The sequence below is a fragment of the Oryctolagus cuniculus genome, chromosome 3 (assembly GCF_964237555.1).
Source record: "Oryctolagus cuniculus chromosome 3, mOryCun1.1, whole genome shotgun sequence".
In the NCBI taxonomy this organism is placed as follows: domain Eukaryota; kingdom Metazoa; phylum Chordata; class Mammalia; order Lagomorpha; family Leporidae; genus Oryctolagus; species Oryctolagus cuniculus.
In genome coordinates, this window is record NC_091434.1 from 125,143,780 (window position 1) to 125,157,344 (window position 13,565).

At 45.0% G+C, this 13,565-nt stretch overlaps 1 protein-coding gene across 1 annotated transcript in view; it reads right to left on the reverse strand.

The window, feature by feature from the left end:
- CNTNAP5 (contactin associated protein family member 5) overlaps window positions 1-13,565 on the reverse strand; it is a 985,000-nt gene that overhangs the window by 309,591 nt on the left and 661,844 nt on the right. The window contains exon 13 of the mRNA XM_051848810.2: window positions 648-848. Coding sequence (XP_051704770.2) covers window positions 648-848 — 201 coding nt within the window. The remainder of the gene's footprint in view (window positions 1-647; window positions 849-13,565) is intronic.

Sequence of the window (13,565 nt, forward strand, 5' to 3'; positions counted from 1 at the left end):
TCCCCAAATGCTTGCAAAAAGCAAGGCTGGGACAGGCCAAAGCCAGGAGCCTGTAACTCCATCTGGTCTCCCATGTGGGTTGTAGGTCCCCAAGCACTTAGTCATCATTTGCTGCCTCATGGGATACATTAGCAGGAAGCTGCACCAGAAAGAATGCAGCTAGCTCCGCCTTGAATCAGCACTTGATATAGAATATAGACTACAACACCCACCCCTACTTGATCTTTACAAGAGACATTTTGCTGATACCTCCACATTTCAGATAACAAGAATACTGCAAACATGCAGGAAGGCCCCTGCCTGCCGAATACTGCACCCTTATGCACCCTTTGTCCCAGATACAATTCATTACTCCTGGTTGAATGTGCTGAGATCCTTGGTGGCTTCTCAATCCCAGAAAAATAGTCTTCTCCAGTGTCACACTTCCTTTGGCTCCCTCAAGCCCCTCTTCCACTGCCAGTGCTCTCAGAGACTTGTTCACCCTCACAGTGGTTGTGGGATGGCCTTTGTACTTTTTTCAAGGTTGCGGAGCAAAACTTGAGAGGCTACAGGCATCAGAGCAATATCCCCTTCTTGTCAAATGTCAATGTCTCAGGCATTCCATGGAGAAGCGTCCTACAGAGCGTCAGGGGCAGGGTAAGCCTTACCTGGTGTGTTGAGCAGGCGAGACCTCCTGCAGTGATAGGCCATCTCCTGCTCGCAGTGCTCTGAGCCATCGATCATGGCCTCCAGCTGGTCCATGCTGCCGCCGTAGTCCAAGGTAGTGGTATCGGGCTTCTCAGGACTGGAGCCCCGCACTCGGGTCAGCTCTGTATTGTTGTGCTGCACCAGCGTCCAGATCTTGTCCTCTATTCAGACAACACAACACCAAGCAAGAAAGGTGAGAAGAAAGATTGAAAAAGGAAAATGCAAGTAGTGTGAGGAGTCACTCAACAGGCAGCTGTTAATCACCCCTTGCATGCTCCACTTTCGCCAACAGGGGGACCACAGAGCTTTTGTTCCCTAGCAGCTCCTCCTGGAGTTAGTATGGGAGTTAATAATAACCTTGAAGATCCTTATCCCATGTTTTTTTTTAAGCACCCAATATCCATTATCTCACTTAAAATTAAGCCATTATCTTATTTGAAATGATCTCATTATCTCATTTAAAACTGACAATGCAGCTATCCTCCCATATGCATGAAAGTTTTATTCCAGGACCCCTGTGGATATCCAAGAAGTTCCCATTCCTTACATGAAATGATGTAGTATTTGCATATAACCTACACACACCTTCCCATATACTTTAAATGATTTCTAGATTGCTTATACTACTTGACACATGTAAATACTATGGAAATAGTTGTACTATATTATTTTTAGAATAATAACTAAAAAAAGTTCCAATATGTTCACCACGGCCACAGATTTTTTAAAAATTTATTTATTTATTTGAAAGCCAGAGTTACAGAAAGAGAGAGAGAGAGAGAGATCTTCCATCCACAATTTCCCTCTCCAAGTGGCTGCAATAGCCAGGGCTGGGCCAAGTTGAAGCCAGGAGCCAGGAAGTCCATCTGGGTCCCCCATGTGGGTGGCAGGGGCCCAAGCACTTGGGCCATCTTCCACCACTTTCCCAGGCACATCAGCAAGGAGCTAGATGAGAAGTGGATCAGCTGAGACTCGAGCCAGCACCCATGTGGGATGGCAGTGTCACAGGTGGAAGCTTTACCTGCTGCACCACAGTGCCAGCCCCCATGGTTTGCTCTAAAGTATTTTCAGTTGTTGTTTCTCCAAAGTATTTTCAGTCCTAGGTTGGTTGAGTCCTTGGATGTAGAAGTACAGGGGGATGACTGAACTCAAACTGAAAATCAGTCAATATTGACATATCAAAAGTGAGAAAAATGTGCACATGGAGAATGAGGTAGCTCACCCAAGGTTACACAATCAGTAAGTGACCCAAGAAAGTGTTTAACCAAGGGTATCTGGTTCCTTCTTGCTACTGGCACACTTCCTTGACACAGCATCATCAGCACAGATAATATTCTCAGAGAAGTATAGGTATTGTATTGAAAATAGCACAGAGCACATAGAAAATACCTACAAAAGATGCACTGTTGACAAGACTGCAATTGTGCAGTCCACATCATATATGCAGTGCACTTAATTGCAATTTTAAAAATTATTTATTCTCCAAGTTATCTTTCTTTGTCAGAAAAATATGTTAAGATTTACAAAAAGAGAACCATGCAAACAGGAAGACCTTTATGTCAGGAAGGAAGGATATGTTTTACACTTGGAAGGCAAGAAGAGAAGAGAGGAATATGAGTTGTAGAGTTTGAGAAATTCTATTTGAAAACTATTTCAGCCAACAATAAGCTTGGACAAGTCACTTCAGTTTTCAAAAGTTTGGTTAAAACTACAAAACAACAATGACAATAAAAATCGGGCAGAAACAGCAGCAATGCCATGACAGGACTGCTCATATGGAATAGCAACCAAAAATACAAGGCCAGAAGGCATTATCTGTGATGTATCAGACACTCTGTGACAATAACCTGGGCTTAAGCATTTACTGCAATTGGACATGCAATTTAATTCTGAACATCCTCACAAATAAAGCAAAAGAGGAAACAGGAAGACTGGAAAAGCTTTTGTCATTTGAGTATCTTGCCCACATAATAGCATCATTACTCTTCATAGACTCTGAGACCTGAAAAGAACCTAACGTGGAAGTCATGTGGTTTCCTCCCTCTTCCACGCCCTCAGTTATGGGGAAGCTAAGGTCTAGAAGGTAAAGAAATGGATCAAGGCACATCTATCAGCCAGGAACCTTGAGCACATGTCCTGAAGGTAACCACTATTAATTAACATCAGCTTACATGTCCTGAATGCAATCTGGATTACATAGCATTACTCAGAAGCAGGATCTTAGCTGCTGGCAATGACTTGGCTGAAAAAAGAAGAAAGTGACCACAGAGATGTTCGTAGTCAATCCTTTCTCTATCACTAACTCTGCACACAGCTTGGGTAAAGCCATTTCACCTGCCCACACTTCAACTTCAACAAATTAGGAGGAGGAGGAAGAAACACAAGGTTTGGTTTTCATGATCTCTGAAGGATTTTCCAGCTCTAAAAGAGGGAACTCGCCCTGTGGCACATGCTCACTATGCTCAGACATTGACTCATCACTGCTCCCTAATTCAGTCCCTGAGTGACCTCCACGTCCCCCAGCTTTTATTGACAGGATCACATTTTCTAGAAAGACTATTGAAAAAAAGTGGTTTGTTTTATGATTTATGTAAATTTATTGCAAGATTTCTTTCTTTAAGAGGCAAAGTTACAGACAAAAAGAGGGAGAAACTAAGGGAAAAGTCTTCTAGCTGCTTGTTCACTCCTCAAAAGGCCGCAACGGCCAGAGCTGGGCTGAAGCCAGGAGCCAAGAGTTTCTTCTGGGTCTCCTACATGGGTGGAGGGGCCAAAGCACTTGGGTCATCCTCCACCAGCTTCCCAGGCCATAAGTAGAGACCTGGATAGGAAGAGGAGCAGCCAGGACACGAACTGGCACCCATATGGGATGCTAGCACCACAGGCAGAGGCTTAGCCTACTATAACACAGTGCCAGCCCAGGTTTTGAATTTTAAAATAAAAATAACACATGATTCATATCAGCAAAGATTACAGCAATAATTAACTCAGAACTCAAAAAAATGTTACCAACATAGACAAAGACTGATAAAATGACCAAAGGAAAGTTACAGCTTAACTTTTTGAAACATGGTAGAGGAAGAACTAAAAATAGACAGTTTTGAAATGCCCAGATAATTAATAAAAAGAAAAGGAAAACCTAGCCAAATCTGTAGTAGTAGATGGTATGCTAGCACTCCATACTAGGAACTTTACATAGACAACACTCAGAACATCCTACCACAGACCACATCACTATAAATGATAAACATTGCCAACCATAGTACAGAATAATGGATAGGAGGAGAAATGATGGCTAGAACCCTTGAATTGCTTAGGTGGCTTTCATCTGAGCTCAGCTTTGGAGGCTGACGCTCTTGAGGTCTAACCTAGGATGATGAAGCGTAGTTCTTAGCTGGAGGAAGCCTAGGTGAAGCTCAGCTCTGAGAATTTTCAAGTAAGTAGTATCTATCATGAACATCCTTATAGGTGGATGTGGGAGAGGTGGAGATGTACTCCCCAGTGGACCAAAACATGGATCTACAAGTGACCAAATAAAATTGGACCCAGGAAGCTAATGTTCATGGTAGTAATTTAGTCTGTGGGCAGTGACTATTAGTATACACAGCTTGGGTCTAGAATCAGGAGACCAAGTTTGTATGCCAGCCCAGTACTTACAGGTTCAGCAATCTTGGACCAGTTATTGACTCCCTAAAGCCAAGATTTGAAACGCAGCAATGGCATTAGTGATAGTATCAAACAGTTTGACTAGCTTTGGGAATAAGCATACCCGGTTTGAAATCTATGTTTTGCTCTGCGTCAGCAGTGAAACTATGTGCAAGTTATCTTATATCTCTGATATTTCCTCATTGAGAATGGGTATACTAACTTCAGTCTTTTCACTCAAGATAATATCACTATGATTAACTGTCATGGTTCACAGGAACACATAACACCTTGTCTGGCACTCAAAGGAGAGAAGAATATGTACCGGGTAATAGGCATTGTGGTACGGTGGACTGAGCTGCTGTTTGGGAGGCTTACATACTATTTCAGAGTGTTGGTTCAAATCACACCTACTCTACCTTCAATCCAGCTTCTTGCTAATGCATCCTGAGAAGCAGCAGACAATGAGTTATGTGCTTGCATCCATGCCACCTAAATGGGAAATCCAGATGGAGTTCTTGGCTTCTGGCTTCAACCTTGTCCAGTTCTGGCTGTTATAGCCACATGTAGGGAATGACCAGGGGATGGAAGATTTCTCTCTCCCTCTCCCTCTCCCTCTCTCTCTCCCTTTCAAATAAATAGAAAACATTTAAAAATATATGTCTTAAATCATTACTGTATCATTAGAATGACAACCTGGGAACATCATTCCTTTGGGAATTTGGGGAGAGGAGGGAGTTGATGCTGCGTATGGGTTTTAAAGTATGATGGACTGAGATTTCTTTGAATATAGCTTACTGCAGCGTATAGTAAATCAATTTCTACCTTGTTCATTTATTGATTCTCAGTGGAAAAGCCTCCCATGTCTATTTATTCATGCACCTTGCACTTCCTGAAATTTACTCAACACATTTTTTTTTTTTTGGTGGGCCCTGAAACTTGGAAAAATGCTGCCCTCTGATCCTGTATTTTTCCATTCAGGTCCCTCTCCTGCATTTCCACTGTGGATCCCCACTATTCAGTCCCCTGATGAGAAACAAAACCTCACTGCTCTAATAGACCAAATCTCTTTCCCTTAGAAAGGACTGCATTTGGAGATTTTTGAACAGGCAGGTAGCTATTCACTACTAGTTTAGGAGGGAAATAGGGCTACTTCACTGAAACTCCTGGTTAGCTTACAGTTACAGTTATTATATACTTAAATGATTGCTTTTCGAAAGCTGTATTCAGCTCAGTGGGTTGGTACGAGGATGAATGGTCTCATGACTCCAATCCACTCCAGCTCTGGTGCCACCTTACAGGCCAAGGAGACACAGGCCATGGATCATCAGATCACATGCGTCAAGAAGTTGTAAAGCATCATCTGGCAGACATAACCATAAATTGTTATGTGAACCAGCATTTTTTCCCCAAATTGCAGTGTGATGTGTTGCTTTCAAGCCTATCTCCACAGGAGCTAGTAGATCTTCTAAGATGTGAAATGTATCCAAATGAGCACACATACTCAGGAGGAAACCACACTGCCTAACTTTTCCAGAAACTTGCCATTGTTTTGTGGAGAAAGCTGTGTACCCAAGAATGACAAATACCTTAGAAATGCTATGCAGCGTATGAATAAAGGGGGAGAATGAGCTACCCAGAGATCTGCTTTGGACAGGGATGGCAGAGGCAGGGGAAAGATAGTGTGGCCAGCCAGTGGTGCTAGGAGTCTGTGGGCCTCTTCAGACATAGGTAGAATGTCCTGCACAAGCAGGCTGTTGGCTGTGGCTGGAAAGCCTGTCTCCAGGCCTAGTGGCATCTCCCTCACTAATAGCTCCTTGTGCTGCATGTTTGACCTTGCAGCTTTAAATCACATCTTCAGGGTGGCTGCAATCTTGCACCCAGAGCTGGTAGGGGAAGGGACTGAGCACCTGGGGAGAGTTGGACCAGCTCCAAGAGACCCTGGCTATCTTGTGTGATCTTGCAGTTTTAAACCATGCCTTCAAGCAAGCTGCAATCTTCCACCCAGAGCTAGCAGAGGAGGGGGGCTGAGACCCAAGAAGACAGACAGTCTCCAGGAGATCCCCGGCTACCTCCTTGAGCCCCAAACCCATCAACATACATATGTGAAACCCCCTGTCTGCTGGGCACTCCCAACAGGATAACCCAGTGAACAAACAGTGATGCCATAAAAATCCAGGACACTTCCTTGAAGCCAGTGTCCTACTCAGGCACCATGCCTGGTCTCCTCTTGAACCAGACACTTTCTCTATTGCTTGCCAATCGAATAAAATTGCTGCCTCTTTGCAAACTGTTCCCAGCTTTTTATTTCTATACTAAGCTGAGAAAAAGAACCCAGGAGACTCACTCCAGCAACTGCTCTCCCTCTGTGACCAGTAACAGGTAGGCGCCATTTCCCCTGAGAGTTATGGGATTGTTCATCCTCTGCCTCCTGCCCAGAACTGAGCAACTTAGGTGCTTTCATCCCTACCAGTTGTATTCTTCCAAGCATGCAGGTTCCAGTATTTCCACACCTGGTCTTCTATGTACGTGTTACGTAATGATCCAAATTTCAAAGTAGTTCCACATTTTAAAATCAAACACAGGGGCCGGTGCCACGGCTCACTTGGTTAATCCTCCACCTGCAGTGCCAGCACCTGGGTTCTAGTCCCGGTTGGGGAGCCGGTTCTGTCCCAGTTGATCCTCTTCCAGCCCAGCTCTCTGCTGTGGCCCAGGAAGGCAGTGGAGGATGGCCCAGGTGCTTGGGCCCCTGCACCTGCATGGGAGACCAGGAGGAGGCACCTGACTCCAAGCTTCGGATCGGCACAGCACGCTGGCCGTAGCAGCCATTTTTGGGGTGAACCAATGGAAGGAAGACCTTTCTCTCTGTCTCTTTCTCTCACTGTCTATAACTCTACCTGTCAAATAAATTAAAAAAATCAAAACACATGAACACATAGTAACAGCAGCAAGAGAAACTAAGAGCAGGCCTCACACATAATCAGCAGAGTCACCAGCCAGGAAATTCTGGAACTTTCTGTATCCTCCATGTGCAAAATCCTCCCCCACGTCACCCCAGGAAAGCACATCCTGCACTCTCGGCCCTGGGTCTCCCGGTGACCCACCTGGTCCCTGTGCCTCGTATTTCAGAAGCTGGAAACTGTTTACACACACAACCACAATTTAATTTTCTTCCATATTTTTTCCTCTCATTATGTTTGATTGGTATTATTATTGTGATCATTATTATTAATAATAGTAATTACAGATGCTGCAAGCTCTTCCATCCGTTGCCATGGGGAACACCACTCAGAAGAAAGAACAAACAAAAGGAGAGGAGAAAAGGAGACACAAGAAATAACTCTGATTAATAAGACCTCATTCTGCACACATATCTGTCTCTTTGCAGAGCCAGAAAAAACTGCAATTTTTCTATCACTGTGCTTCGAGGAAGGGAAGTCTACAGATTGTCAATACCCAGCTTAATTGAACTGAAATCATTGTAGGGAGCTGGTTATAGTTCTTTGAACAGTGTGCCAATTCACTTCTACTCCTATTGTAATAAAGCAAGTCTATATGAGGGTCCCAGGGGTCACTTTGGGTACAGTTTTCTATGTTGACAAAGTGAATTTTCTACTCCAAGGGTAAAGACAGTGTAAATAACCTTCCAAGCACTGCCTCTACCGCTCAGTGGACATCTCTTATGTGTGAGCTCATGACAGCTCCTGTCTTTTTTGCAATGGTTATTTAATGTTTCATCTGTTTGTACCTTGCCTCCCCATTTCAATCACAACAATGGCTGCTAAGTCAGGATCAGCTTGGAAAGGGCGCGCATGGCTCACAGAACAGATGTGTTAGAGGATAGCCTGGGTGTGAATGCCATCTTCAGGCCTGGATTCGAATGCCAGTTCCACTACCCAACAGACTCCTGATTGTGGAAGAGCCAGGTCACCTCCTACACTTCTGTCTCCTAATCGGTGAACTGGAAAAAATCCATTGTTTTATGTTATCCTGGGTACTGATTAAAACAACACAGGATTAGGGGCCAGCATTGTGGCTCAGTGGTTTAAGCTACCAGCTGCAATTCCAGCATCCCATACCGTGCTGATAGTTTGAGTCCCAGCAGCTCTGTTTCTGATACAGTGCCCTGTTAATGCACCTGGGAAGGCAGCAGATGATGGCCCCAGTGTTTGGGCTCCTGTACCTACATGGGAGAGTCATAAGCTTCTGGCTTCAGTGGGTTATGGTTATTTGTAGACTGATTCAGCTGGTGGAAGATCTCTTTCCCTCCCTCTTTCTGTCACTCTGCCTTTTCAATAAATAAGCAAACACAGGATTGAGGGGTAGGTTTTTAGCATGAGGACTGAGAATCTGCTAAGGCCATGAGCAGAGAGCATCACAATGTCTGGACTTTAGTCCTGGCCTTGTTTTTGATTTCACCTTTTTGCTAGGTGGCAGATGATGACACAAATCCTTAGGTCCCTGCCGTGTGAGAGACTAAGTTTGTGTTCCAGGCTCCTGGCTTGGCCTGGCCTCACCCTGGCTATTGCAGGCATCGGGGAAGTGAACCAGCAGGTGGAAGATCTCTCTGGCTTACTCTACCTTTCAACGGAATGAAAATAAATACAAATTAAAAACAAAAACAAACACAAGGTTGAGAGGCTCATAGCGCCAGTTCAGGGTAACACTTGGTTACTTGCAATGCCTGAGTCCACACTGACGCAGCTGAAGCGATTCAAAGAGGACCTGCGCACGCTACTTCATTAATAGAAACACTTATGGGAACCCGTGCTGAGGCAGGGCCTATTCCTCCACCCCCACCTCTAAAAGAAAGGGAGACATCTGGTACAAAACGGTTTCCAACTCCTTTAAAAGGCTCAGAATTCCCTCGAGGGCCATTTCCCCGCCCACATATACTGGCCTGGCAGCGTAGGGGAGGATCCATCTTGCTTGGCTACAGCCATTGCCTACACGGGGCTCTTAGCTAGCAGCCAGCGCGCTCAGGTGCTTCCCGGCCCAACGCTGTGCATTAGCGGCGGCCAGGCCGGTCCATTACCGCCCGCCGGCCCGCTTTACGACTTCCAGGCAACGCACTTGGCTGTGATTTATCCTCACCCTTCACTCGAGTCTCTTCTTGCTTATGCACCTTTTCGGGCAGTTATTTTTTTCTTTTACTTTCGAAGCAATGTCATGCTCAAAGAGACAGAGAAACGTCTGATGGTCTTGGGGGATGGGTGGTGTTTGAGGCCAGATTTGAAGCATGTGGGACCTGTTTATTCACTATTTAAGGAGAGAAAGGGGGTGGGGAAGGAAGAAGGGAGAGGGACAGAGGGAGGAAAGAAGGGAAGAAGGAAGGAAGAGAGGAAGAAAGGAAGAGAGGGAGAGGAAGGAAGAGAGGTGGGGAGGGGGGGAGGGGAGAGAGAGAGAGAAAGAGAGAGAAATGATGACCATCTGGTGTGTGCAGATCTTGGTGTTAGAGACTGGGAAGGAAAGAGATGTGAGGTGCTAGGCTCAGCAACTTTATAGACGCTTAGCTACAAGGATTGGCTGCTGATTCCACTAAGGAAGCACCCCGAACACTTCATTCCCCTTAAGGTGCACGTCGGCCGGCAGCAGGTTGGAGGGGGACAGCTGTAGGAGCTTAGTGTCACAACCTTTAGAGCAGCGAGAGGAGGAAGCCCTAGGCCCAAGAACCCTGATAGGAAAGGGACTGTGGGGCTGTGGCTAGGGCTCTGAATGCTGTTGGGCAGTTGTGATGCATTGTTGTTAAAGTTTATTTATTCAAAAGGCAGAGTTATAGAGTGAGAGAGAGAGAGAGAGAGATCTTCATCCACTAGTTCACTCCCCAAATGGCCATAACTGCCAGGACTGGGCCAGGTGGGAAGCCACGAGCTTGGAACTCCATCTAGGTCTCCTATGTGGGTGGTAGGGTCCTAGGTGTTTGGGTCATCTTCCACTGCTTTCCAAGGTGCATTAACCAGGAGTTGGATGAGAAGCCAGGACTGAACCAGGGCTCATATGGGATGCGGGTATCATCACAGGCAGCAGCTTAACCTGCTTCGTTAGAATGCAGGCCCCACTGTTGCTGCTTTCTGAAGATAATTCTGGAAATTCACACAGATCCAACCTCCACTGCAGTCCACTTACGGACTGACTGGTGCTGAGAAGGTTACTCAACCTTTCCCAAACTCTGTGTTCTCTAAATGCAAATGCCCCATGCTTTATGGAGTCCACTGAAGGAGATAAACTGCAGGAACGCACAACCCAGGACTGGGATGCAGGTGTATAGGTGGCAGTTTCCACCCCTTTGTTGAGAAGATTAACGGGGCCTGTGCAGAATTCAGAGGGCTCTGACTGCCCAGGGCTTGCCTCAGTCCTCAGAAGAGATACACAAAAGAGCAGCGTGTGCATCTCCTTCTCAAGCCTCCCTCACGTGTGACAGTGGCTCCTTACTCCATGCTGCGGGAGCTTGCCTTCTTGTTCTGGAGGAGGCTGACAGGAAGCTCCAAGAGGAGAGCAGAATTATTCGTCTTCCTTTCCTGACATCTCTACTTTGGAGCTCATCGTGTTACCAAGAGCATTGCCATGGTACCAGAATCCTTTCAGAGAGGCTAGCCCTTCCTACCTCCACCAGCAGCCTGTGCCTGTCTCACTCAAGCACTATTACAGCAATCCGTTTTCTCAGATCCCTGGTAAATTGCCATAGTCACACAGACAAAAAACCTGTCTCATAAATCCCCCATGTGCCTAACACCTGGCCGCACCAGATATCCACAACAGACTGCCAGGAAATTCACTCACTCATAGAGAAAGCTCCTGAAACCAGCAGGAAAGTGAGACACGATAGGAAAGGATGTTGAGATATGTACTTGAAATTCTACTGTGCTGCCAACATTATCTATTGCACATAGAAGAATATTGGAAAAAAATTAAGCACACATCAATAGGTGTCTGATTGAACAAGTATGGTTAACTGACATATTGAAGTACAATATGCAGCTGTAATACATAATACATAATGTCTCCGTAAACTGATCTACACTGATTTCCTCTATGTTGTAAGATGGCAAAATAAGGGTATTGACACACAAAGGAGTATGTTACATGCTGTGCAATAATAAAGGAGAAAAGGAATACACAAAGGAAAGAGGAATTAACACGCATGGTTTTCCTGAGGAGAAGGATCAGAACGGGTGAGGCAACAGAAGCCAGAACCAGAAATCTGTGGTCAACCATTATTTATTTATATTATGCTGAATTAATTTTTGTAATATGAAAACATTTCACATACTCAATATATAATTAAAAGTGTGAAGGAAAAGCATGTAATTAAAACTTGACAGTATTTAAGTTAAATATTACTGAAACAAATAGCCTAACTATACATTAAATTGGGAACATAACCACATGCAGAAAAAGAACAATTTAAGTAACTTTTAAATTCACTATTATATGTGATTGTACATCCTTGGCTGATTATCTTCTATGAAAAAAATTAAAACTTGGGGAAATGTTCAACTTTATTTTTTTATTCACATTGACTTTGCTGATGCAATTCAGAAGTTTTTCTTGTGTGTATTATAGGATAGAGTAAATAAGTGCATATGGGGCATATGCTGGGGCAAGTTCTTATGGTTTGCAAACAGCATTCCCTACAGGAAGGAACTAGGCCTCTTTAGGAAAATATCTAAGTCTCTGTGTAGAGTAGGGCAAGTTCTTGGTCACATCGGCAAGCAGATGTTGCTAGAATGCAAAGGAATGCACCCAGGTTAATGGGAGCCCGTATAAACCACACAGGAGTAGAATTAAAGGGGCTGTGATTAGCTATTCTGGGGAATATCTAAATATTAAAAAGAAGGATGGTGATAGTAACAGGGTTTAAAATAGTGGGATTTATGAGTCTGTGGTGGTGGCATGAAGGACAGTGGAGATGGCAACAAGGGAACTCTTCTACAGAGAAGAAGATAGAATGGCAGCTCCCAGTGAAGCAGGAATTTTAGAGCTAGAAGATTAACTGAAGATTAAACTGGAAATATTGTGATCATTAATAGATTGGAAGGAAATATGGGAGAATAGATATTCACAATATCAACACAATACTTCAGATCACCTGTACTAAGCAAAGATGTGGCAGACCCTCTTTAGTCTAATGAGGAAGCGAAGCATACCCAATAATGAGACAGACTGATGTCGAGAGGTTATTAGTGGGATGCAAGGAGGTCTTCTTGCCGAAATGTACTAGAGTGAGTGAATAATCACACACACACACACACACACACACACACACCACAACATAGAGCATTTATGTGATGACTAGCTTGGACTCTTCAAAAAGATCATCACCAGGGCTGATGCTATGGCCTAGTGGATTAAGCTGCTGCTTGTGGTGCTGGAATCCCATGCATGCGGTGATTTGAGTCCCGGCTGCTCCACTCTTAATCTAGCTCCCTGCTTATGCACCTGGGAAAGCAGCAGAGGATGGCCCAACTGCTTGGGCCTCTGTCACCTACATGGGAGACCTAAATGAAGCTTCTGGCTCCAGGCTTTGGGCTAATCCAGTCTCAGTTATTAAAGCCACTTGGGGAGTGACCCAGCAGGTGGACACTCTCTCCTTCTGCTTCTCCCTCTCTCTGTAATTCCACTTTTTAAATAAATAAATACACCGGCGCTGCGGCTCACTAGGCTAATCCTCTGCCTTGCGGCGCCGGCACAGCAGGTTCTAGTCCCGGTCGGGGCGCAGGATTCTGCCCCGGTTGCCCCTCTTCCAGGCCAGCTCTCTGCTGTGGCCAGGGAGTACAGTGGAGGATGGCCCAAGCCCTTGGGCCCTGCACCCCATGGGAGACCAGGATAAGCACCTGGCTCCTGCCATCAGGTCAGTGCGGTGCGCCGGCCGCGGCAGCCATTGGAGGGTGAACCAACGGCAAAGGAAGACCTTTCTCTCTGTCTCTCTCTCACTGTCCACTCTGTTAAATAAATAAATAAATAAATCTTTACAAAAATAAATAAGGTCGTCATGAAAGTTAATCAACCAACGAAACAACCAAGAAGCCAAGTGAAGAAACAAAAAGAATGAGCCAAGGGAGGAATACTTGTGGATGAAAAGATTTGAAAAAGGGGTACGTATTTGGCTTGCACCAGTTAAGATGTCTGCATCCTGGGTCAGACCACCTGGACTCTACTCCTGATGCCAGTTTCCCAGTAATGCACAGCCTGTGAGGCAGGAGTGGTGATTTGAATAATTGAATCCCTGCCACCCC